Source organism: Pseudoliparis swirei, chromosome 7 (assembly GCF_029220125.1).
Source record: "Pseudoliparis swirei isolate HS2019 ecotype Mariana Trench chromosome 7, NWPU_hadal_v1, whole genome shotgun sequence".
In the NCBI taxonomy this organism is placed as follows: Eukaryota; Metazoa; Chordata; class Actinopteri; order Perciformes; family Liparidae; genus Pseudoliparis; species Pseudoliparis swirei.
Window position 1 is genome coordinate 29,599,798 of NC_079394.1, and position 27,116 is coordinate 29,626,913.

The following is a 27,116-nucleotide window of genomic DNA, read 5'->3' on the forward strand; positions in this document are numbered from 1 at the left end:
TTATTTTAACTTCAAACTAAGTTACAATGAAGCAAAAATGTGTGTTTGTTCGATTAGGTTAGGAAAGTTTTCTTGAACTGATGATGTAAAATAATTATTTGTGATTCTCAAGTTTAAACAACGAGGGACAAAAAGTTAAATCAACTTTGCCAACTTAAAGAAATATGTTTAGACAACGAGAACATTGTAGTTCAATCCACTTAATTAACTTTCATTTATTAGTTGAATCAAAGCAATTCTTCAAGCTGAGTTAAAATGCATTTTTAAGGCAGCAGGTGAACTTTGATTTGCAAGTTTAACGGGCTTAAAATGTTTTACGATGTTTTACAGTGTAACAACTCACTGACACATCTGTGCACATCTGTCCCCGGTAAACAATCCAGAACTAAGGAAGAAATATCAGCTAATAGTTAATAGTTGTGTGTGTGAAGTAGGAGTCACAGACACATGGAATGTCAACCATTTTATTCAATATCAACAGTATGATTGTGTCGTGTACATTCTGCAGACCTGATAGAAAAGACTGTGGGTCAGTGGGTAGCAGGTCCGTCTTTCAATCAGGGGGTTGGCGGTTCAATCCCCGCCCTAGTCGATGTGTCCTTGAGCAAGACACTTAGCCATGAGTTGCTCCCTGTAGCTGCGTCTACGGTGTATGAATGTAACAGGATTGTGAGTCGCTTTGGATAAAAGCGTCAGCTAAATGACACGTAATGTAATGTAATAATGTAAAAAAGACAAGAATGGTAAAGACCAGAAAATAAAAAGCTCGTCATGCGTCACATGACGCCGTGGTTCATGAGACAGATCCACATACGGAGAGAAGCACATGGAAAATAAATGTGTACAAACTGCTCGTCACCATTAGTCATTTTAGTGTCTCTACATTGAACGTATATATTGGTGGGACACCATCCCATTCAATGTTTGATATGTTCACCTGATGGCAGAGCAACGATCAGGGAGTTACAAACATACCGGGTGGAGCGGTAAGAACGAAATTCCAGATTTTTGTTGTCTTCAAACACAATGAATAGAAATAATGTCTCAAACTATGAGACGACACGACAGCAGCCTCCGGTTTAGAAAAAGGATTCTCTGCCTTCAACTATAATTCTCTCCCATAGGCGTCGAGTGGCGACTCCCTCAGTTGTAATAGAAGTCTGAATGTATAGAAGTCTTTGGGGAAACGACCGCTTGAACTATCGTCGTCATTTCTGGTTCAAAGAAACAAGATGGCGGCGGCCGGAATTAATATGTTTATATAACTCTGTCACTCCGTTCATCTGGTCACATGACATCTATTGCTTCTGCTCTCCTGAAGGGTTCTTACCTTTTTTCCCCCATGAAAGTTTTGTTTCAGGTTTTTTCCTGATCCCGTGTGAGGTCAAAGGTCAGGGATGTCGTATGTGTACAGATTGTAAAGCCCTCTGAGGCAAATTTGTAAGTTGTGATATTGGGCTACACAAAATAAACTGAATTGAATTGAATCGACCTTTACTGGTGCCAAACATGAGGGTTTCAGAACCTCAGAAACAGTTGTGACGGATTTGTGTACTTTAGTGTCAGGGGTTCATAGAATGGGGAGAGACAGCAGAACTAAAGAGGCCCCAGATGTCAGTAGAGGTCAGTCGAGGAGCTCCCCACCGCCCCTCAGTCGGGTTCACAGGCCAACGGCTCAACAGAAGCACATCTGTGTACAATCAATGCACAAATCTCTTTTGTTTCGAGCACCTCACTGAAGCCTCGAGAAGATTTGGGATTTACCAAAAAAACAAAAGGGACCGCGTCTGATTGTGGCTGAAGACTGAAGCTGGACTCGTGTCCTTTGTCACAGTGGAAATAACACAATACATTAATTTTATTATTACAAGAAATCTGATGATGAGATGAGTAACTTAATAAAGAAAAACTCAGCGTGTTCTTGGCATTCGAACTTGAACCACGCGCTCCCCAACAAAAGACACATTCCCTGACATCACCATCTCTCCATGTATGGATTCAAACACCGGTTACTAGAAACAACGATAGAAACAAACAATTCAATATAAAAGCCCAATTAAAAGGATTATTAAAAGTGTCATGCCTGCCGAAGCTTTGATTCTGTGGTGAATCGACGGCGAGCCGACAGCCGGGGAGAGTTCCCCGTCCGGAGGCGAGCGAGTCGGCCAATGAAACGGAGTCCAGAGACGACGTCGGTTTGTTCATGTTTCCATCGTGTTGTTGTGCGCTTTGTTTTCATCCCACACGGACCACGGGGCAGGAGTCCAGGCCCGATGCCACCACACGGCAAAGTGGGCCTGACAACGCCGAGCAGAAAACTGCCCCACGATGAACACTACAGTGAGCAGCTGTTTTGGGAAATTACCTTTTTAATTCACTGTGTGCGTATCTGCCTGGTGGAGCATGGAGGTCTGGATCGTGAAATGTGGCTCCTACCAACGATGCCATGGCCCTGCTGAGACTCCGCCCACTCCTCCGCTCTACCCCCATTGTGTTGTTACTGTGTTTTAATTAGTGTGTAATGATTCCTTCTGGTCACATGACGTCTATTGTTCTGTCCATCCTGGAGAGGGATCCTCCTCTGTTCTCTCCTCAAGGGTTCTGACCTTGTTTCCCCTGAAGGGTTGTTTGGGAGTTGTTCCTGATCCGATGTGAGGTCAAAGGTCAAAGGTCAGGGATGTCTATGTGTACAGATTGTGAAGCACTATGAGACACATTTATAATTTGTGAAAATGGGCTATACAAATAAACTGAATTGTGTGTGTGTGTGTCTGTGTGTGTGTCACCCCAATGAAAAGAACCAAAGAAGTAGCGGGTGTGTCGTTTTTTGTTTTTTTTAAAGCTAGCTTCCTAGCTCATTGGTGTCAATTGAAAAGCCGCCGTGTAGAAACGTTACCCGTGTGCTGGTCTCCCTCTCTAGAGCCAGACCACACCTGGACCCGCCCATGGCATATTTGTCAAAATATTTGCATGACTTTTTTTGTGCGTGGTGTCCACTGGCCTCAACAGGGGGGGGTGCAGTCGCGTATTTGATAGTCACGAGAATGAGGTGTGATTGGACGATGTGCGGCCATCCCTCGGTGTGTCGTAACAATTCCAAGACAAACTGAGAAGAACTAGAAAAAAAAGACTAAACAGACTTGGGGACGTGAATGAAAGATGGCAGGACGGAGGCTGGAGGTCCCGACTGCCGGTCTCAGTTCTCGATCTCGTTGAAATACTCCGAGAAGCCGGAGGATGGCGAGACGTCGCCGAGATCTGAAGAGGAGACGAGATGTTACCTCTCAGACCCGACCCGGCGCTCACGTCGACCTCTTCCTCCCGCGGGTCAGACCCACCTTCACATGGCCCCCTTTTGAAATGGATGTCATCAATGGCGATGTCGCTCCGCAGCGTCGGGCCCCGGATGGCTTCAAAGATAATCTGCAGGGAACATGAGAGTGTGTGAGGCGAACAGTGAGAAGTCCACCGGTCACACAGGAGAGAGAGGCCTTTTCTTCTGGACCTACTTTTGTATTTAAACATATACTCATGGAAAGAGCCCGGGTCCCCCACTGACCCTCATGACCAGAGCCCGGGTCCCCTCACTGACCCTCATCAACAGAGCCCGGGTCCCCCACTGACCCTCATCAACAGAGCCCGGGTCCCCCACTGACCCTCATGAACAGAGCCGGGTCCCCCACTGACCCTCATGAACAGAGCCGGGTCCCCCACTGACCCTCATGAACAGAGCCCGGTCCCCCACTGACCCTCATGAACAGAGCCGGGTCCCCCACTGACACTCATCAACAGAGCCCGGTCCCCCACTGACCCTCATCAACAGAGCCCGGTTCCCCACTGACCCTCATGAACAGAGCCGGGTCCCCCACTGACCCTCATGAACAGAGCCCGGTCCCCCACTGACCCTCATCAACAGAGCCCGGTTCCCCCACTGACCCTCATGAACAGAGCCGGGTCCCCCACTGACCCTCATGAACAGAGCCGGGTCCCCCACTGACCCTCATGAACAGAGCCCGGTTCCCCACTGACCCTCATCAACAGAGCCCGGTCCCCACTGACCTCATGAACAGAGCCGGTCCCCACTGACCTCATGAACAGAGCCCGGTTCCCCACTGACCTCATCAACAGAGCCCGGTCCCCACTGACCCTCATGAACAGAGCCCGGTCCCCACTGACCTCATGAACAGAGCCCGTTCCCCACTGACCTCATGAACAGAGCCGGTTCCCCACTGACCTCATGAACAGAGCCCGGTTCCCACTGACCTCATGAACAGAGCCCGGTTCCCCCACTGACCCTCATGAACAGAGCCCGCTTCCCCCACTGTCCCTCATGCACAGAGCCCCCTTCCCCACTGACCCTCATGAACAGAGCCGGTTCCCCACTGACCCTCATGAACAGTGCCCCGTTCCCCCACTGACCCTCATGAACAGAGCCCGGTTCCCCACTGACCCTCATGAACAGAGCCCGGTTCCCCCACTGACCCTCATGACCAGAGCCGGGTCCCCCACTGACCCTCATGACCAGAGCCGGGTCCCCACTGACCCTCATCAACAGAACCCGGTTCCCCCAATGACACTCATCAACAGAGCCCGGGTCCCCACTGACCCTCATCAACAGAGCCGGTCCCCCACTGACCCTCATGAACAGAGCCCGGTTCCCCACTGACCTCATGAACAGAGCCCGGTTCCCCACTGACCCTCATGAACAGAGCCCGGTCCCCCACTGACCCTCATCAACAGAGCCGGGTCCCCCACTGACCCTCATCAACAGAGCCGGGTCCCCCACTGACCCTCATCAACAGAGCCCGGTTCCCCCACTGACCCTCATGAACAGAGCCGGGTCCCCTCACTGACCCTCATGACCAGAGCCCGGTCCCCACTGACCTCATGAACAGAGCCGGGTCCCCACTGACCTCATCAACAGAGCCGGTTCCCCACTGACTCTCATGAACAGAGCCCGGTCCCACTGACCTCATGAACAGAGCCCGTCCCCACTGACCCTCATGAACAGAGCCCGGTCCCCACTGACCTCATGAACAGAGCCCGGTTCCCCACTGACCTCATGAACAGAGTTCCCCACTGACCTCATGAACAGAGCCGGTCCCCACTGACATGAACAGAGCCCGGTTCCCCACTGACCTCATGAACAGAGCCCGGTCCCCACTGACCCTCATGAACAGAGCCCGGTTCCCCCACTGACCCTCATGAACAGAGCCCGGTTCCCCACTGACCCTCATGAACAGAGCCCGGTTCCCCCACTGACCCTCATGACCAGAGCCGGGTCCCCCACTGACCCTCATGACCAGAGCCGGGTCCCCACTGACACTCATCAACAGAGCCCGGGTCCCCACTGACCCTCATCAACAGAGCCGGGTCCCCCACTGACCCTCATCAACAGAGCCCGGTTCCCCCACTGACCCTCATGAACAGAGCCCGGTCCCCCACTGACCCTCATCAACAGAGCCCGGGTCCCCCACTGACCCTCATGAACAGAGCCCGGGGCCCCACTGACCCTCATGAACAGAGCCCGGTCCCCCACTGACCCTCATGAACAGAGCCCGGTCCCCCACTGACCCTCATGAACAGAGCCCGGTCCCCCACTGACCCTCATGAACAGAGCCCGGGTCCCCCACTGACCCTCATGAACAGAGCCGGGTCCCCACTGACCCTCATGAACAGAGCCCGGTCCCCCCACTGACCCTCATGAACAGAGCCCGGGGCCCCATTGACCCTCATGAACAGAGCCCGGTCCCCCACTGACCCTCATGAACAGAGCCCGGGTCCCCACTGACCCTCATGAACAGAGCCCGGTCCCCCACTGACCCTCATGAACAGAGCCCGGGTCCCCACTGACCCTCATGAACAGAGCCCGGTCCCCACTGACCCTCATGAACAGAGCCCGGGTCCCCACTGACCCTCATGAACAGAGCCCGGTTCCCCACTGACCCTCATGAACAGAGCCCGGGTCCCCACTGACCCTCATGAACAGAGCCCGGGTCCCCACTGACCCTCATGAACAGAGCCCGGTCCCCACTGACCCTCATGAACAGAGCCCGGTCCCCCACTGACCTCATGAACAGAGCCGGTCCCCACTGACCCTCATGAACAGAGCCGGTCCCCACTGACCTCATGAACAGAGCCGGGTCCCCACTGACCTCATGAACAGAGCCCGGTCCCCACTGACCCTCATGAACAGAGCCCGGTCCCCACTGACCTCATGAACAGAGCCCGGTCCCCACTGACCTCATGAACAGAGCCGGTCCCCACTGACCCTCATGAACAGAGCCGGGTCCCCACTGACCCTCATGAACAGAGCCGGTCCCCACTGACCTCATGAACAGAGCCCGGTCCCCACTGACCCTCATGAACAGAGCCCGGCACCCCCACTGGCCCTCATGAACAGAGCCGGGTCCCCACTGACCCTCATGAACAGTGCCCGGGTCCCCACTGACCCTCATGAACAGAGCCGGGTCCCCACTGACCTCATGAACAGAGCCGGGTCCCCACTGACCCTCATGAACAGAGCCCGGTCCCCACTGACCTCATGAACAGAGCCCGGGTCCCCCACTGACCCTCATGAACAGAGCCGGGTCCCCACTGACCCTCATGAACAGAGCCCGGTCCCCACTGACCCTCATGAACAGACCCCGGTCCCCCACTGACCCTCATGAACAGAGCCGGGTTCCCCCACTGACCCTCATGAACAGAGCCCGGTTCCCCCACTGACCCTCATGAACAGAGCCGGGTCCCCCACTGACCCTCATGAACAGAGCCCGGTTCCCCCACTGACCCTCATGAACAGAGCACGGTCCCCCCTGACCCTCATGTACAAAGCGCGGTCCCCCCTGACCCTCATGAACAGAGTCCGGGTCCCCCCTGACCCTCATGTACAGAGCCCGGTCCCCACTGACCTCATGAGCAGAGCCCGGTTCCCCCACTGACCCTCATGAACAGAGCCGGGTCCCCCACTGACCCTCATGAACAGAGCCCGGTCCCCACTGACCTCATGAACAGAGCCCGGTCCCCACTGACCTCATGAACAGAGCCCGTCCCACTGACCTCATGAACAGAGCCCGGTCCCCACTGACCCCCACTGACCCTCATGAACAGAGCCGGTCCCCACTGACCTCATGAACAGAGCCGGTCCCCACTGACCCTCATGAACAGAGCCGGGTCCCCACTGACCCTCATGAACAGAGCCCGTCCCCACTGACCTCATAGAGCCGGGTCCCCACTGACCTCATGAACAGAGCCGGGTCCCCACTGACCTCATGAACAGAGCCCGGGTCCCCACTGACCCTCATGAACAGAGCCGGGTCCCCACTGACCCTCATGAACAGAGCCGGTCCCCACTGACCCTCATGAACAGAGCCGGTCCCCACTGACCCTCATGAACAGAGCCGGTCCCCACTGACCCTCATGAACAGAGCGGTCCCCACTGACCCTCATGAACAGAGCCGGTCCCCACTGACCTCATGAACAGAGCCGGTCCCCCACTGACCTCATGAACAGAGCCGGGTCCCCCACTGACCCTCATGAACAGAGCCCGGTCCCCACTGACCCTCATGAACAGAGCCGGTCCCCACTGACCCTCATGAACAGAGCCCGGTTCCCCACTGACCCTCATGAATAGAGCCGGTCCCCACTGACCCTCATGAACAGAGCCCGGTCCCCACTGACCTCATGAACAGAGCCGGGTCCCCACTGACCCTCATGAACAGAGCCCGGTCCCCACTGACCTCATGAACAGAGCCGGTCCCCACTGACCCTCATGACCAGAGCCGGGTCCCCCACTGACCCTCATGAACAGAGCCGGGTCCCCCACTGACCCTCATGAACAGAGCCCGGTTCCCCACTGACCCTCATGAACAGAGCCCGGTCCCCCACTGACCCTCATGAACAGAGCCCGGGTCCCCACTGACCCTCATGAGCAGAGCCCGGTTCCCCACTGACCCTCATGAACAGAGCCCGGGTCCCCCACTGACCCTCATGAATAGAGCCCGGGTCCCCACTGACCCTCATGAACAGAGCCGGGTCCCCCACTGACCCTCATGAACAGAGCCCGGTTCCCCACTGACCCTCATGAACAGAGCCCGGTCCCCCACTGACCCTCATGAACAGAGCCCGGGTCCCCACTGACCCTCATGAGCAGAGCCGGGTCCCCACTGACCCTCATGAACAGAGCCCGGGTCCCCCACTGACCCTCATGAATAGAGCCCAGGTCCCCCACTGACCCTCATGAATAGAGCCCAGGTCCCCCACTGACCCTCATCAATAGAGCCCGGGTCCCCCACTGACCCTAATCAACAGATTTTTTTTTTAGAAATAAAAAAAATCTTATACCATTAGCAATGTAATGTTTAAATTCTTGCACTGTGTTGACTGTTGATTGTTGTTGTTTTGTTTGTCTGTCTAACACCAGCTGCCAAGTCAAATTATTTGCGTGTCTAACACACGTCATACATAAATGTTCTGATGTTCTGATTCATCGATCGTTACATGGGCCCAATAATGTTTTTAGGAAACCATAATGACCAGCGTGAATAAATGCAAGTTAGCAAGAGAAGGGACCCCCGTACACGACTCGGCAGACTTTCCCCTGAAACTGGGTTCTGAACGAGAACCGGTTCTACATTCGTAAAGACGAGAGTTTAATCATAAGAACATGCTAATGAATAAAAGCCGATTACTTCACTAATTGATTAGCTGCTTATGTATTTTAACGATTTTGGAACTTTTCAGAATGACGATTTATTTACACACAAGAATAAGAAATGAATAAATGAATCGTCTTGTTTTCCTTCACAATGTAATCCAAAGGAACCGTCAGGCGGTATTGAGAAGAGGACTAGGATCCATAACTTCAGAACAATCCGCGCCCCCAGCCTGTGATGCAGTTTGCTCTGGTCCCCTTTGATGACGAGTGGAGACGAAGGACACCTCGCTGTCTGTGACTCCCGCCGACGCACCTGGTGTCGGACGTCGCAGCGGTAGTCCACCATCGCCCTCATCCAGCTGACGCTCTGCTCGCCGCGGCGGCGCCACAGCAACGCGTCCGGCCCGCCGCGGCGCAGGAGCACGCTCAGGATCCCGGTGCCGGAGCCGTACATGTGGAGGTAGAAGACCAGGCACTGAGGGGAGGAGGAGCCTCGCAGGTCAGAGGTCAGCAGCCTGGCCTTGTGACCCGGACGCATGAGCGACGCCTCGATGTACATGAAGTAGCCTGGGGGGGGGGGGGGGGGGGGGTCCACGGTTACGGGACTCATTATTGCAGCTGTAGAAATAAATCACATGAAGAAGAAGAAGACGCAAAAACCTCCAACACACGAGGATTCTGACATCTTCATTTAGCAGATTTATAGGAAAGTGGCACGGTGCATTCATCCTTTAGGGGGGGGGGGTTCTCTGATTGAACAGAGAGACGCGTGAGTAAAGGACTCACCCACCCCAGTGGTGTGGTCTCCTTGGGGTCCCGTATAGGAGGTGGGGGTGTGTCCTCGGACTCGCAGCCAGTCGGCTTTGTCTCCTCTCTTGTCCTGGGCGAAGCCGCAGACTCCGCCTTCAAAGTCGCACTGGCCCGGCAGGGAGCCTGAGGAGCAGAGGAAGGTGACCAGGTGACCAGGTGAGCGAGGGGTCAGTCTGCCACGAGGGCGTGTTGATTACCTTCGCATTGAAAATGAGGAAGGTTATGTTTTGATCGCCGTGTATTTATTTATTTATTTGTATACGTGTTATTCGCATAACAAAAAAAGTTTTAAACCGAATCGCATGAAATTTGGTGGGATGATTGGTTATTATCCGGGGACCATTTGATTAGATTTTGGGATCGATCGGGACAAAGGTCAAGGTCAAGGTCATGAAAAGGTCAACATCATCTTGAATCGCATTAAATTTGGTGGGATGATTGGTTATTATCCGGGGACCAATTGATTAGATTTTGGCATCGATCGGGTCAAAGGTCAAGGTCAAGGTCATGAAAAGGTCAACATCATCTTGAATCGCATTAAATTTGGTGGGATGATTGGTTATTATCCGGGGACGATTTGATTAGATTTTGGGATCAATCGGGTCAAAGGTTAAGGTCAAGGATAGGTCAAAATCTTCTTTTTACCATAGCACGGTCAATTTCTATCCAATTGGCAACTAATGCCAACATGTTCATCTTTCAATGTCCAATCTTGTGATATGCGAAGGTATGCGCTCTACCGAGTGCCCATTCTAGTTCTCAATGTGTTTGGATCGTTGAGGAGCCTCCTGGGGGGGGGGGGGGGGGGCTTTTACCTGCTGTCATCTGACAGTCCCCCAGGCTGACAGTGATGTCATCGATGGCCGCGAGGCCACATTCCCAGAAGTTCTTACATATGCTGACAAACACGACCTGAGAAACAGAGAAAATCCATTTATCCACCCATCACTCTCGTCATCCGTCGCTCCATCCATCGCTCCACATTCATTCATCCAGCAATCATCCATGGATCCATCTTAATCTATTCATCCATATTCATCCGTCCACCCATCCAGCAAGAATCCATCCACCCCCAACCTTTCGCCCATTTATCCCTTCGTCCACATCCATCACCCGTCCAACGCTTCACACCTTGGTGAGCATCGGCTTCCTGTAGGCGATCTCCACCTCGGTCCACACGGCCCTGGCGGCGTGAGTCAGGCTCCACACCTTCTCCTGGGCCACATTGTTCTCGTCATAAATGTAGAGGAACAGAGCGCTGTCTACTTTCCTGTAGCCGTGCAGCAGGTAGTAGAACCTCAGGCAGTACTTGTGGTTGCCTGGCAGCAGTGGACCGTGCAGCCGACCCACGTAGCCGGGCTGCGGCGTGAACCGGATGTTTGCCAGGAGGAAACCGCCTTCGAGAGATGGGAGAAAGATCATCATCCACAGTTTGACGACTGCAAAGTGAAACAGCCCGTCCACCACGGGGCGGGGAGTGAGGCAACCATGAGGCGACGTATGGTCTGAAAAGGGAAGTCATGTTGAAGTGCCTTTAACTTGCTTTCTTTCTAATGGCCACCAGGAGGTGACTCTTCTGGTTGTATAGAAGTCGATAGAGATGACTCTACTTCTCTCTTGATTTATTCCCTCAATGAGTTCATGTCTAATCTCTAGTTTAGAGTCTTCTTCAATACAGCATGACGTCATCATTTAGGACTTTATGGTCCATGTAGAGTCACAGACCATACAGCAGGGGGTGCTTTAGGGCGGGGCTTACTGTGATTGACAGGTTGCAACCACACCATTGGGGAGGTCTGGGTGTATAAAACCAAGATGGCATTGTCTTATTCACCAACCAATCCAACCAAAACACATTAAAAGTACATATAAATATATATATAAATATATATATATATATAAACATATATATATATACATATACTGTTTATAAACACACATATATATATATATATATATATATATATTAGATTTCAAACGCCTGGTCTAAGTCCATCGTTTAATATTATATAGTTCAGTGTTTTCAACGATAATATTCTAACATGTACAATGTGCTTAAAATCAAATGATAGTTTTGACTTTACCGGGACTTTAATCATGACCAGGACAACAAACCACCGTAAAGTATTGTTGTCGTCCCGGACCAGACGTGTGTCCTGGTGTGTCGTGTCCGGAGGTCTGTGACTTGCCTGTTCCCGTGGTGTGGTCTCCGATCCTGTGGGCGTTCGGCTTCACGGAGACTCTGCTCCACACCGCGCTCTCTGCCCTCTCCTGGGAGTACAGGCACAGCCCGTCCTCAAAGTCACAGTTGGCGATGGCGGGGTCAACGGTCGGCTCTGGGACCACAGAACGGCACATCTTTTAACAGCAGATGGGTCAGGGGTATGAATGGTGTGCATGGATGTGGTAGTTTATCGCCGTGGGAAAAAGACATGGACATCCGTCTGAGGTCACTGCTGTGTTTGAAAAACGAATCTGCAGTTGGATGATTAGTGGTGAGGACTGTACCCTCCTACAATCACCTGTGTCAGTGTGGCAGAACTCAGGAGAAAAGGAGATGTCGTCAATGGCCACGTATCCCCCTCTGGCACTGTTGAAAGCCACCTCAAACTCCACCTGGAAATAAGCAGCCACCATCATTAGATGGGCAACGAGCAACGCATGACTTTAACCCTCTGGAGTCTGGGCTCATTTTCTAGATTTTACACAAAAAAATATTCACCTTTTAAAGGCTTTTGCATATGACACATACCCATGTGTTATACATCAAACATTCCAGAATATTCTCAGCTCTCGATATAATGAGGCCCAATTGTCCTCAAGCACAAGTGGAAAGAGAAGATATGGCCCTAAAGCTGAAAATTGATGTTCGATTCTTCATAAATTCTTCACATCTCTTGTGAAAACACACCTTTACTCATGTGGACGAACTGTTTTGGTGTTTGAAATTGGTTTACCAAAGGTCCAAGTTCACAAAAGCAGTGAAATATCTGAATACAATGCTAGATACATGTAAATAAATATCTAAAACCAAATTTTGTTTGATCGTTGTTCTCGTAGAAATGATGTGGTCCGTCACACCATTCACCAAAATGATAAGAATGGGACTGAGAAATAAGGTAAAATTAAAAATAAATTTAAAAAAAAACGGAAACAGTGAAAAACGCGGTGCTGCGGGCGTCGACTTCAAGGGGTTAACGCCTCCTTGTTTCAGTCTCAGGCTCATGAGTCCTGCTCTGGGAATTGTTACAAAGACTTGTTATGGGAGCATGACGAATATTGATGGTTCAGACAGCTGCTGGAGAAGCCAGACGGCGGAGAGTAAACTCGGAAACACGGGTTGGTCGGCGGAGTGTTGCTTGATGGAAACGCTCTGTTGGTAATGTTATGCAAGCTTCTTTCCACAGCAGCCGGCTGTGGGAGGCGCTCTGGCTGAAAGCACAAGGGAAGTCACAGAGAACACCCGTCGGACAGCCACAGAGCGCCTCCATCCACAACCCACGGGCGAGGCGGTGGAGGGTCGGATGAGTTCGTCTCTCAGAATATTTGGAAAGATAACATCTTTCTGCTGCGTCAGATGAAAAAGATGAAGGGACACAAGAGGCTCACGGAAATATCGGCCTGAAAAACACACGGGACTAATAGCACCAAACACTTGAAATAAGTAACAAGGAAGATCTCTCCTCTCATGAACCCACTAAGAAACACACTTCTGAAAGCTGAGAGTACATTTGGGCTCAAACAAATGCCAAGTAGGCAGATCATAAAATCTGGTTTACACACCAGACGTGTTTACCAACTAGATGGAAAGAGACGATCTGCTGTGGCGAACCCGAGGACTTAGAGAACATGCTCAACTCCAACATCAACGACCGGTTGATGGTGACCCACCTGTCCACGCTGAGAACGAGAAGCTGGTGCTGCTCTGAGATCACGTCATGCATATTTCATTTTGTATATTAAAAAGGCCAGGACATGACTCTCACATCAGCAGAGAATATTATGGAAACATGACTCCATTTCATGTTTTGACAAAATAAGATGTGTGGCTTTGTTTATCATAATAAGAGAGAGCAACCGAAAGAAGAAGCCACATTTAAAGAAATACACTGTCATGAAAAGGTATCATCTTCTCTGCCGCCCTGTGGAATAAGCTGTAAGAAGTCCTTTGGGTCAAGCTCAAACAACACTGGATCCTACGTTTCCCATGATGCAACTAAATGGTAACTTTTGGCAAAGACTTCTGTTTCCGTGCACTGCTCGTTGATCACATTCCAATAGGTAGCTTGGAGTCGGAGTTGAGAGATGACGTCTACAACGGGATTCATTCCAGAGTAGCTAGTTCAGCCGAGCTCATTTGTAACCGCAAAAAAAATCAAGTAGATTGCCAGACGATAGCCAGTGGGTTCCTAGATTGCATTTTGGCCAACGCATGCCGTCGCCTTTGTTCTCCAGACGGCCTGATCGTCTGCATTCAACCCAAACATGCTGGCATCAATACTACTCGGACCACAAAGGGAAACCAGAAAGCTTCTTGAGACCTGGTGAGGAACAACGTCATCATAACTCACAGAAATGATATAAAAAGCAAAGACATGAAGCCATTTTCCACAGCAGAGCACAGGTTGTTTCTTTTTTTTAAATAAGTATAGGTCTACTGACCTCCAGAGGGTGTGGGGCCTTGATATCAAGGCTGACTTGAGTCCAGCCGGTGGTCGCGTACACTTCTGGCCTCCAGATCTGCTCATAGTGGCCCAACTGGTCTTTGGTGAAAACCAAAAAGATGTTTCCCCTCTCCTGGTCTCTGTTGTAGTAGAAGGACAGGCAGCCGGCGATGGGCGCCGTGGTCATGGGCGAGGTCAGTTTGGCGACTTCCTGGAATTGCTTGACGTACACGGAGTCCACATACATGTACTGGCCTGGAGCCGCGGGAGGGAGAGATGAGCACAACGTTCAGGGCTATTACCGTCACGATTAGAGGACAGTTGTGGTTTTACGATGAGAAGAAAACATATGAACGGATAGGTTGTTACTCTGACTCATGTTTGGTGAGTCACACACATTTCCACCAGTGGTTAGAGGTCAAACAGATGTTGTCTTGAAGGACTGTTCCGCCCCACATTGCCATGTAGTGCAGAAGGCAATTGCCTTTTGTGTTCTTGGATTTGTCCCTCCTCTCTCACCGTAGTTAGTTCCTGTTTCACGTTTCTACTGAAGCTCATTCTGCAGCTACGTTTCACCTTTACTGCTTCATAGCCTGTGAAGTTCTACGTCTGTAAGTATCTCTGGATGGAACAGGTAAATATCTGCTATCTGTGTCATTGCTGTTATAATATAATAATGTGCTGTAGCACTAGACGCTAATGGCGATTAGCATTTGTCATGTTAGGGTTAACTCGGCCTCTTAAGTAGTCAGGAGGTTCATGTTGATGGATAGGGGTAATTCCTGGCATGATGGCTTTGTGTTCATCATAGTGTTGTTTATGTACATGTGTGTGGACAGTTTGTGAAGATATGTCTCCACAGTTTTACAATATCAAAGATTAATACCAAAGACCCGACAACTCAACTCTGGATTCATGAGTCTTCATTTACGGATCTGCTGTTAGCTCTCTGCTAAGCTAACCTAAATAAGTAAGAGCAGAATAGCCTGCAATGGGCATCGACTATTGAGAGATGGACGACCATAAGGTCCGAACTGCCGCTCTTCATCCTCACCAAACCACTGAGCAGCTCGTTTCATTGGCCGGTACGCCTTCCTGATCACAGTCTCCAGGACCTTTAATCCATGTGAACTGGATCCTGGATGTTTCAGACTGGCAGACGATGAACTGTGAGAATATGTCTTTATCCTCATAGAATTGAAGTTTCGAACACGAAGCCCCTCCGGACCGTCGCCCATTCATCGGATAATTTTACAAATTTCTGCACGAAAACTACCACTTAGAAAAAACTGCACAGCTCCTTCATTATCATTCGGTAAACAGCACATCATATGACAGTATTGTTTCCTATTACATTTGTCTTCGATTCTATATTTATGTTCATTGTCTTTTACAATACTTGCTTTCTTCTTTTGTTTATGTTACGCAACAAATTCCTTGTACCGGAAAACCTGCATGGGATTGAACCGACTCTGACGTGATTGACGGTAATGAAGTGAACAAAGAAAGAGGAACACAACAGTTATGAAATCCATTGGAGAAAAACACTTCCATAAGAAATGTAAAAGGGTCCTGGTTGTCAAAACAAGCCAAAAATCCACAGTTACCAGAGTCAGTGTGAGATGCAGCAGTCAGACCTCAGCACGGTCCAGCCTACTGCATCATAATAACCAGTTGGGAGCTGCAGACATAAACAGCTAAACACACTGTTGACGACGGGGAGGTGTATATTTAGCCATATGTTGGCAGAAATATGGGTTTGAATAGTTTGGGACATCCTGATCACAGGAAGAGACACGAGACGGGCTGCAGTAAGAACTGGAAAGGTTCCTAATGGACATTTTTAAAGTTTCCTTTTGCAATAAAACTGGACTGCTTTTTGAAGCCATTGGAAGAGTGAGTGTGTGTGAGTGTGTGTGTGTGTGTGTGTGTGTGTGTGTGTGTGTATCCAACTCTTAGACATTGTGAGGACCAGTTGGAGTTTTAGACCTTCAGAGTATATTTTTTGGAAAGTGGGGACATTTTGAACGGTAAAGGTTTGAGGTGAGGGAAAGGGGTGGAGTCAGTTGTGTTGGTTAAGAGTCAGGCTAAGGAATGCATGTTGTCATTGGGTGTCTTCACAAAGATAGAAGTACAAGGTTGTATGTGTTTGCCGTCCTGTACTTGCTACATAGTGAGGACCGACTGTGGGTCAGTGGTTAGCAGGTCCGTCTTTCAATCAGGAGGTTGGCGGTTCAATCCCAGCCTAGTTGATGTGTCCTTGAGCAAGACATTTAACCCCGATTTGCTCCCTGTAGCTGTGCCTACGGTGTATGAATGTAAGTCGCTTGGTATCGAAGCTTCAGCTAAATGAAATGTAAAGTAAAGGACCGAAACAAATGAGGACATTTTCGGAAAGTGTCTTCCCTTCTTTAAAAGTCTGTTTCAGGGATAATAATTGGTTTTAGCTGCTCATGGTACCTGGCCCTGGCAAATTGCCACACTAAAAGGCTTCGACAACAGGAGTCCACAAACCAATTAGTGACGTTATAGTGACTAGTCCGCTTCTTATACCGGCCCGAATCCATATTATAACAATAATAATAAATAAAGTCAGAAATTCTGATCTGCCGTTGAAAGTTTAGGGCGCTTGGGGTCAAACTAAATGAGTTCATGTCTGCCAGCAGACAGACGAGCCGTCCTTCAGTGCCTTGGAGCATGCAGGCCGGTAGAGCATTCGCCTCCTAATCCCTAGAACTCTGCTTAGATAAGTTTGAGGTCAAATGTCGGGGCGCATGTGATGGGAAAGGGTCGGTTAAGGAATGCATGATATCTGTGACCTCATAAAGATAGAAATACAGGGATGTGTGTGTGTGTGTGTGTGTGTGTGTGTACCTCTCTGGTTATTGTTGGTGTGGTTTAGAAGCAGGTTCGACTCTCTGGCCACACTTCCGCCGACGTACCAGTTGACATTGGGGTTCCAGTTGTTACTGTAGCCGCACAGGTGATGCTCCTCAAAATTACACTCTGGGAACAGCAACAGCAAAGACAACCATTATTCCTCAGTATTACATCTGGTGTATGAATAAACACAGCTCCCCATCAGGCTCCCACGTGACACAACACCCACTGACCTATGCAGTAACCAGGAACAATGTGAATTTCAAAGATGGCCACGCTGTTCCCCGAGCCACGGTCAGGTCGACCCTCCAGCAAAATCTGTGGAAGTGAAACAGAGACTTTACGTCGCAGCAGGTTGCTTCGTGTCACACGGATTTATAGCATCAGATTAGAACCACATTCCATCCGTGATCCAAACCGCTTGTCCTTTTTTAGGGTCGCTGGAGCCCAGCTGACAGAGGGCGAAGGCAGGGTCACCTGGACAGGTCAACAGTCCATCTCAGGGAACACAGAGAGACAACCACTCACACCGACGGGGAATTTAGAGTTCAATTACATTACATCTCATGTCATTTAGCAGACGCTTTTATCCAAAGCGACTTACAATAAGTGAATCAACCAAGAGTACAAACTAAGAACAACAAGAATACAGGAGGTAACATTTCCTCAACATAGTCGAACTACAAAAGTACCACAATAAGAGCTATTTAAGTGCCACTGAAGTGCTAATCTGTGTTTTAATCCAGATATAGTCGGAAAAGGTGTGTTTTCAGTTTCCGGCGGAAGCTGTCGAGACTTCCTGCCGTCCTGATGTCAGTGGGGAGCTCGTTCCACCAATGAGGAGCCAATTAACCTGCTGCATGTCTTTGGACTGCCGGAGAACCCGGAGGGAACCCACGCTGCCACGGGGAGAACATGCAAACTCCCACACAGAAGGACCGGCCACACCGGGAATTGAACCCACGGCCCTCTGGCTGTGAGGAGACAGTGATGGCCACCACACCACCGTGCAGCCCCACATTCCATGAGACAAAAATGACGTCACATGACGTGAAAATCACGTCAAGTTTCACATCACGATCACGATTGTGATGTCACTATGGGGCATCACTCGGGGGATAATGAAGTCGATGAGAAAATGACTTCTCACTCACATTGTAGACATGAGCATGGTCATAATCGCGAGCTTCAAGCTAGCATCACCTGCTAATGGTACCTGGCCAAGGCTTCGACAACAGGAGTCCACAAACCCATAGTGACGAGTCCGCTTCTGATACCGGCCTGAATCCACATTACATGTCATAACAATCATGATAAGTCAGAAGTTCTGATCTGCCGTTGCAGGTTTAGGGCGCTAGGGGTCAAACTCCATGAGTTCATGTCTGCCAGCAGACAGACGAGCCGCCCTTCAGTGCATTAGCCTCCTAATCCTGGAGCTATAAACGCTGGTCTGCAGCCACACTTAAGTAAATCCAGTTAACTGTCAGGCTTTAAATATTTGCCATGCCATTACTTTAAGTACAAGCATGATGTCGTTCTGTTTTCCCCTCATAACTCAGCACGGCATGTGAAACAAGCTCACTGCCTCCAGCACAGAGTTTGAAGTCGACCTTTTGTCTCCCAGACTTCTTCATATTCACTAGAAGAGTTGTTTCCAGACGGGCCGGAGGAGGTCAGAGCACACGAGGACGAGGCAACGAGGAAGCTCGTTCAGCTTAAATCCGAGCCGAGATGACATCATCGCTTCCTTTCCAGTACTCGTGGGCCTCGGCCTCAAGCTCACTGTAATTTAGGAGGCTGCACTTTCTTTAAATTTAGATTTGCAGGCGAAACATTATTTATAATATAATTGTCTGCTGCCACACCACAAACCAACCGCCGCCCCTTCGGGATTAGCCACGCGTTCAAAGAAAACATGGAATGAAATGAATAACAGTGCCATGTGCCATATATGCCTTCAACAGAAGGTGAACCCATCTTTGTAAAAGTTGAGCTTATTTTACAGAAACTATATTTAAAAAACTATAAATATAATGTTCACTCTTGCAGTAAATTCAGATGAACAGGGACCCCGCTGATCCGGGTGGTCGCAGCCTACCCGGTTGGGGCTCGTGGTGTTGGGCAGGTCCACGCTGGCAACGAGCCAACTGTCAGAGGCTCTGCTGGCGGTCCACAGCCGGTAGTCAAAGTTATCCCCGTGTGGCCGGAGGTGGAGCTGCAGGGACCCCCCTCCGATGACCTGGTACACCAGCCTCACGCAGCTCCAGTCCTGCAGGTCCAGGAGCGGACTGACCAGAACCGCCTGCTCCTGGGCGTCCAGGCCGGCGGCGTCCACCGTGATCAAATGCCCTGCGACGACAACACCAAGAGGTTTCACGTCCAGGGAAAGCACTTTCATGGTCTGACAGCTGCTGTCGGTACGCTTTTTGACTTCATGGATCTTCTGGAAGCTACTCTCTACAACATGTAGAAATAACAAAAGGTAATCATATTCATATTTATTATTTTGTTCAAGTCGAGGGAACTCTGACATCTTGTTTGTTCGGTGACCAGGACTGTTGTCTTCTTTTAGCAGATTAAAATATATATCTGATGGAAAACTGAGGATTTCGACAGGAACATGAGGGGAAAAGAAAAAAAGAAAAAGATTCAAGAAATTGTTCCCATATGATGCTGCCATTAAATCAAATGACGTGTAATATTTACACTACCGTTCAAAAGTTTGGAATCACCCAGACAATTTCGTGTCTTCCATGAAAAATCACACTTTTATTTATCAAATGAATATAAAATATAGTCAAGACATTGATAAGGTTAGAAATAATGATTAATTTTTGAAATATTAATTTTGTTCTACAAACTTCAAGCTCAAAGGAAGGCCAGTTGTATCGCTTATATCACCAGCATAACTGTTTTCAGCTGTGCTAACATAATTGCACAGGTTTTGTAATCATCCATTAGTCTTCTAAGGCGATTAGCAAACACAATGTACCATCAGAACACTGGAGTGATAGTTGATGGAAATGGGCCTCTATACACCTCTGGAGATATTTCATTAGAAACCAGATGTTTCCACCTAGAATAGTCATTTACCACATTAACAATGTATAGTGTGTATTTCTGATTAATTTAATGTTATCTTTATTGAAAAAACTGCTTTTCTTTGAAAAATAAAGTCATTTCTAAGTGATCCCAAACTTTTGAACGGTAGTGTACATTTTCAGTGTCTTCCATGACCATGACCATATATGATCAGTGTCTTCCATGACCATATATGATCAGTGTCTTCCATGACCATGACCATATATGATCAGTGTCTTCCATGACCGTGACCATATATGATCAGTGTCTTCCATGACCATATATGATCAGTGTCTTCCATGACCATGACCATATATGATCACTGTCTTCCATGACCGTGACCATATATGATCAGTGTCTTCCATGACCATGACCATATATGATCAGTGTCTTCCATGACCATGACCATATATGATCAGTGTCTTCGATTTGGATTTTCAGATCGGGTTGTTTATGATGTTCATTTAGAGCTTACTTTTACAATATATCTCTTAGAAAACTAAATATTTGTTTATTTTTACTTTTTTATACATATACACACACAAAGTGGAATCTGAATACAGGGTATGAGACATTTAGGCTCTGGTCATTTGTTTGGGGTAATTGGTTTTATTCTCAGAAGGCTGAGATGTGGAAGCATAAAACAAATGTGTATTTTATTAGTATTGTTGACCTTTAAGAAGACCTCAAGGGCGAAAGGTCATCAGAATTAAAGAGTGGCCAGGTTATCCCAGGTTGCTGTATGAGCACAATGTTCATTCTCAAAGTGTGGAGGATAAAACATAAGTAGTGAAATAAACACCTCACTGTGTATTTTGGATGTTTTCTGAAAGACGTCATGGAAGCAAAAAAAACACAGAATCTCTAAAACTACTTACATGAAAAACAACGCTGTCACAGCGAGGAAGGAATAGGTGTCAAATACTGTATACAGGACTGTCTCAGAAAATTAGAATATTGTGATGAAGTTCTTTATTTTCTGTAATGCAATTAAAAAAAAAAGATCATATATTCTGATTCATTACACAAATCAACTGAATTATTTATATTTTTTTTTCTGATTTATGCTTGAAACTCAAATATTAATTAACTCAAACACCTGCAAAGGTTTTTTCCTGAGAGACAAACATAGGATTTTAGAGTTTTCTTTGTGCTGTATAATCAGCAATATTAAAAAAAAAAAGGCTTGCAATATTCAGTTGATTTGTAATGAATCGAATGCATGACATTTTTTTTTTTTTTTAATTGCATTACAGAAAATAAAGAACTTTATCACAATATTCTAATTTTCTGAGACAGTCCTGTATATTAGATCATAGCTTTAATGTTGATATGACTAGCTGCCATATTATAACACAGAGACATGGATGTATGTTCTGAATGAGATTGGTACCGACTGGAACCGTGAACATCTTATTTGACCCGTTTGCCTGGATCTCAGAGAGCAGAGAGGCACTTATTGGATTTCAACAGTGTTTATGGAGAGCTGGTTTAAGTGCCATCACTTCTACATCTGGTGTGGGGGGGGGGGGGGGTGGGGGCAGTCGTTTCTGAGATCCCTTATTTGGTCAAATGGAGTTCAATGAGAACCTGAGACCTGGACCGGGCTCAGCCCATCATGTGCTGGTGGAACGTCTCAGCCAATCAGCTGCAACGCACAAGGGCAGAACAAAGTGCACATGTCCGATATGTTGTTATTAAGGTTGGTAGCAGGTAGGAGAGGAGGGGGAGGAGAGAAGAGAGGAGTGGAGAGGAGAGGAGAAGAGAAGAGAGGAGAAGAGAACAGGGAAAAGAGAACGTCAGTTGAAGAGGAGAGCGAAGAGGACAGGAGGAAAAGAGGAGGCGAGATGAGGGGAATGGAGAGCATAGTAGAGGAGGAGAGACCGGAGAAGAGGAGGTAGAGGGGAGAGGAGAGAGAAAAAGGGATGAAGAGGGAGTGAAGAAGAAGGGGAGCGGGGGGGTCTGAGGCCCTGGCAGCTCTCCAATCACTGAAGACCTGCATCCCGCTTTCTCACCACCAAACTCGGCCTCGGGTTCTTTTATTCCTTTTTTCTCGCCGCGGCCCCCTGAGCTCTCCGGCCCAAAGGGTCGCCACGGCAACCAAACAGAAGCTGCAGCAGCGCGGCGTTTCACCAAACCGCCAACCTGCCCGAGGCGGGACGGGCCCCGGGGCCGCCGGCCCCATGATGCTATGACTGGTAATAAAAATAAATGTTACACGACAGACTGCACCCGCTGTGGCCGACCGCGGCGATGTGTTTCTGTTTGGTTGTCGTGGCAACCCTTTGGGCCGGGGAGCTGAGGAGAGAGAAAAAGAACAGTGGTTGGTGGTTAACAACGAGACGGATGTCTCTGTGATTATGTCCTCTAAGAGAGGAGAGCTGGCAGGGACCCAGACCCCCAGACCACTAGACCCCCAGACCACTAGACCTCCAGACCACTAGACATCCAGACCTCAAGACCACCAGACCTCCAGACCTCCAGACCTCCAGACCACTAGACCTCCAGACCTCCAGACCACTAGACCTCCAGACCTCAAGACCACCAGACCTCCAGACCTCCAGACCTCCAGAACACTAGACCTCTAGACCGTCTACAGTTTCTGACTCCTCCGCTGATGGGGAGATGGCCCACGCGGCTTACGGCGCCGCCACTTATCTTAATGGTGGGAAACATAAACCGTGCTGAGGGTGGGGGGGGGGGGGGGGTTTGGCTTGGCAGGCGGAATGTGGGGGACAGGAGATCACAGCTCGCCTCCACGCGGCGGAAGGTTTCGGGTCAGGTCAACTTCTACAAGTTGTATTAGAACTCGTTTATAATGTGATCAAAACTCTTCTTACTGATTTCAATTAACTAAGAGACAGAGTTTGGAAAAGAAAACAAGTAGAATCAAGTGTCACTATTTTTCTCTACGAGATAAAGTTGTAAAACAACATAATCATAATATCAGAAGGATAAAGTTAAGAGTGATATCATATTGCAATGTTTCAGGGAGAAAGACCTGATGTACGAAATAAAAATGCTGCAACGGTTTTGTGTTGTTTTTCTACATTATGGGGTGAAAATAATAATTTCATGAGAAAATGATTGAATTTTTACAGAATTACACTTCATTTTTTACAAAGTATGGAGGATAAGGAACAAATATGTCACCCGTCTGTGTGCGTATACCTTTGTGTGTGTTAACCTAAACATGAGCGGAGGGCAGCGGCCACCCTGCAGTGTTTAGTTTTACCCTTTTAGAAAGGAGCCTCACTAATGACAGGGTGCTATTAGGTATAAAGTGCACTGCCCTTTATCTGAAAACAAAGGAGAACAAAAAGTTTGAATTCTTTGGTTTGCAAAAAAGCATTTTTGTTTAGGATACACTGAGCACCTCTCTCCTCCTCTCTCTCCTTATGGATGAATTCTCATCTCTCCATCACACATTATTAACTCTATTCCTCCCCTGAGTCTTTGTGACTTCACGTCTCATCGGGTCCATCGGACCTGCTGGGTCTGATGCCTCCTGCCATGCCTGCTGATGCTGTGATATTAGGCTATCAAATAAACTGAATTGAATTGAATCTCATACAGACACCAAATCAACTATGCGTGCATAAATATTTTTTATAAGAATTTATTTTTTAATGTTTAGAAGTTACAAAAGGTCGACAGCTCTACTGTTATAATAATAATAACAACTTTATTAATATAGCACCTTTAAAAACAATGTTTACAAAGTGCTCCACAGAGAGTCAAAGCAAAACAAATGGAATAGCAAGAAACCAATATTACAATCAAAATAAAATTAAAAATTAATTAAAATCAAAATAAATTAAAAATAAATTAAAAACAGACTAACTAAATTAGGGGAACCAAAGTTCTGCATAAAAAGACGAGATCACTGAAAAGCTGTTCTATAAAAATGGTTTTAAGAAGTGATTTAAAAGAAGTTCCTGATTCCCCTCCGGTGGGTCGCTCCAAAGTCGAGGGGCTCCGACTGTGCATTCAACACGAGAGTAAACGCGTCTCCGTGAGCTCCGAGGCGTCTCGTGTCCAGCAGTCTCACTTTAGAGTTTTCACTCGGGGACCGATGTGGTTTGAAGGTTTTTGTGGAAAAACTTCATCATGTCTGAAAATACGTCTCAAAGGCCGCTTGAGGTAAATAAACATCTCGGCAACTCTTTAAGCGCACTGCTTCTGTCGCGAGGAAAATAACTCATGAGGAGGAGAGCAGTGGGAGACGGACAGGAGGTCCTCAAAGAGCTGTTTCATGTTTCATTACCCATCGCAGTGAGACACACACACACACACACACACACACACACACACTCACTCACTCAGCTGGGTCTTTTTTAGATTAAAACACGTATTTGGTTCTCTATCCACGGAGTTTCCGACCCGGGGGTGCGGAGCCCCCACAAAGGGTGACTGTTCTTTAACTGGCTGCTCGTGCGCTCGGAGTTAAAGAACAGTCACCCGCTCGAGGAACGTCGGCTCCACAACATGTTGCCCGTTTTCCAGACTTCTTTGCTTGTTTTGCCCCGTCATCCACGTGGACGTGAAACGGGCAGCGCAACGGACGGAGAGCAAAGATGGAGAGAGAGGAGGAGGACGGGTCAAACACAGACTTCCACCCAGAAGCACACAGCTCATGTCGAGCTTACAGTGAGGGCCGCATCAGTTCACCTGGTCCCGCCCCTAGAGACGCTGCTATAGGCCGGTAGGCTGCTGGGGGACGCTTAGGATACACTGAGCACCTTCCAATTGAATCTCATCATCTCATTACAATTGAATTGTAATGTTCTGTACGTAGTTATTCTAGCCCTGTGAAGACGGAAGTTTATTTTGAAAAGACACGTTGCTGCATGCTGTCAGTGGAAACTGACGCTCGGTCCACGAGGTTTCGAGAGCATCGGTTTAAAGCTTATAGCCAAAGACCAAGCATCTGTATTCAGTTGGGAGAGAGGATGTGTTGCAACCTCCAGTTCTGCAGCTAAAACATGCATTCTCTCCACCAGGGGGCGACTCCTCCGGTTGTATAGAAGTCTATCAGAAAATGACTCTACTTCTCTCTTGATTTATTCCCTCAGTAAACATTCTAAACATGAGTTTATGTCTCTCATTCTCTCTCCTGACCACCAGGGGGCGACTCCTCTGGTTGTATAGAAGTCTATGCTCCATGTCTTAAAGCTGCATTCTCTCTCTTGACCACCAGGGGGTGAGTCCTCTGGTTGTATAGAAGTCTATACTTCATGTGTTAAAGCTGCATTCTCTCCTAGGGGTGAGTCTCTGGTTGTATAGGAAGTCATACTGTTGTGTTAGCTGCATCTCCTGACCACCACCAGGGCCTCTCTGGCTTGTATTCATGTGTTAAAGCTGCATTCTCTCTCCTGACCACCAGGGGGCGACTCCTCTGGTTGTATAGAAGTCTATGCTTCATGTGTTAAAGCTGCATTCTCTCTCCTGACCACCAGGGGGCTCCTCTGGTTGTATAGAAGTCTATATCGTGACTCTACTTCTCTTGATGTATTCCCTCAGTAAACATTGTAAACATGAGTTTATGTCTCAGTCTCTAGTTTCTAGTCTTCTTCTATACAGCATGATGTCATCATTTATACTTTATGGTCCATTTAGAGTCAGACCATGAAGCAGGGGGCGCTTTAGGGGCGGGGCTACAGTGATTGATAAAGCAATGGACGCAAAAAAACGTCATCGCTTCTCCAGAATTGCGCTTAATTCGACAAATACTTTGAAGAGAAAATAAAGAACACATTACCTCAAAGGCAGCGATGGCCCTGAGGAGATAAGGTCACAGCCGACTGGGTCAATGTCTTGTCCATTCATAGTTTATATTACCTTCAAAACCCCCAATAATGACCGGTCCTGCGTTACTTTTCAATGTGCTATACATTGACGGGGGGAAAGAAGATCCGTCTCCTGGCTCCTCACCACGAGTCTCGACTCAGACGCTATACCTTCCACCACGGCTGCCTATATTTAAATGGCGGTATACGTGTTTATTTCCGTCCATAGGACACCGTACCTTCTTCATTCACGCTCCAGCTGCCGTGCTCCGCGTCCGACGTGTAGCCACAGGTGCCCAGCTCAAAGTTGCAGGACCCGGGCAGCAGCTGCTGGGCCCCGAGGAACCCGCAGAGGAGCAGCCCTGCAGGGGGGGGACGACACACACGTCAAGCCAACAGGTGATTGTGTTACACATTACACATTTTTTAATGACAGGTGTCACCATGAATCTTCCCCCAGCTGTTTACTTACATTAAGATCATTTGATGGATTACAAGTTCTGAACATGGATGTGTAAATATGCAAATGAGGCCTTCCATCATAACATATGTGCTCATCGGCATGAAATTCCCATTCAGAAATCTTCACTGGTTAAAGCCCGGTTCAACATTCTGGTTTCATTCGGCTAAGATATCTCAAAATAAAATATATGCCAACAGCCATAAAATACATTTAAATAATGTTGTATGAATCAGGCTATGAATATTATATGAACACATGCTCTGTAGAAACCTTCAGAATATAGAGGATGGGCGTAAGAGCGGCTGAAGTGGAGATTTAACTCAGAATAAAACTCTTAAAGATGTTTTGTCAAATTAAATGTTTTAAAGACACAGGTGGGAAAAAGAAAAGAAAAACACCATCAAAAGTTATTTATGACCGACATTAAGAACATGTTTTGCATTTCAAGTTTTCCAAGTCATATGAGGCATTATCTAATAGTTCCTTTAGCCTCCAGACGTAAACAAAGTACAATAAACACGTAAATAAATATACTTTGCTCTCCTCAAAGAAGACGCGCTATGGAAGCTGTGACCGGAGCATGCGCGACCCCGCCGCCGAGAGAAGGAGCCGGTTTACCGTGCAGCGCGAGGCGGACGCTGCTCATCGTGATCCGCGGCGCGCAGAGCGGGGTCAGACCCGCGGGAGTCGGTCCGTGACAGACCGGGTCCCCGGTAGTCCGTTACAGCAGCGCCGACAGCATGTCGAAGATCCCGCGGGTCGTCTTCTGCACG

At 48.3% G+C, this 27,116-nt stretch overlaps 1 protein-coding gene across 2 annotated transcripts; it reads right to left on the reverse strand.

Annotated features, from left to right (window-relative positions):
* Positions 1-450: 450 nt before the first annotated feature.
* mamdc2a (MAM domain containing 2a) lies at positions 451-27,116 on the reverse strand. 2 transcript variants are annotated; one of them, XM_056419014.1, is made up of 14 exons: positions 26,962-27,116; positions 26,120-26,242; positions 19,109-19,359; positions 17,244-17,328; positions 17,005-17,136; positions 14,129-14,385; positions 11,989-12,082; positions 11,656-11,802; positions 10,598-10,863; positions 10,282-10,378; positions 9,443-9,589; positions 8,970-9,223; positions 3,339-3,423; positions 451-3,258 (listed from the first exon to the last, which is right to left on the reverse strand). In XM_056419014.1, the coding sequence occupies exons 1-14, from the start codon at positions 26,987-26,989 to the stop codon at positions 3,197-3,199; spliced, it is 2,028 nt and encodes a 675-aa protein (XP_056274989.1). In that variant the 5' UTR covers positions 26,990-27,116; the 3' UTR covers positions 451-3,196. The 2 variants fall into 2 exon arrangements, with proteins under 2 accessions (XP_056274989.1, XP_056274990.1); XM_056419015.1 differs by lacking the exons at positions 451-3,258; positions 3,339-3,423 and having other exon boundaries at positions 9,069-9,223; positions 9,447-9,589.

Coding starts and splice junctions, on each gene's coding strand:
- mamdc2a (XM_056419014.1), bottom strand. CDS start 26,989: ATGAGCAGCGTCCGCCTCGCGCTGCACG. Junction 17,329..19,108: donor ACACCACGAGCCCCAACCGG/GTAGGCTGCGAC, acceptor TCACTTCCACAG/ATTTTGCTGGAGGGTCGACC. Junction 11,803..11,988: donor GTTCTGCCACACTGACACAG/GTGATTGTAGGA, acceptor CTGTGGTCCCAG/AGCCGACCGTTGACCCCGCC.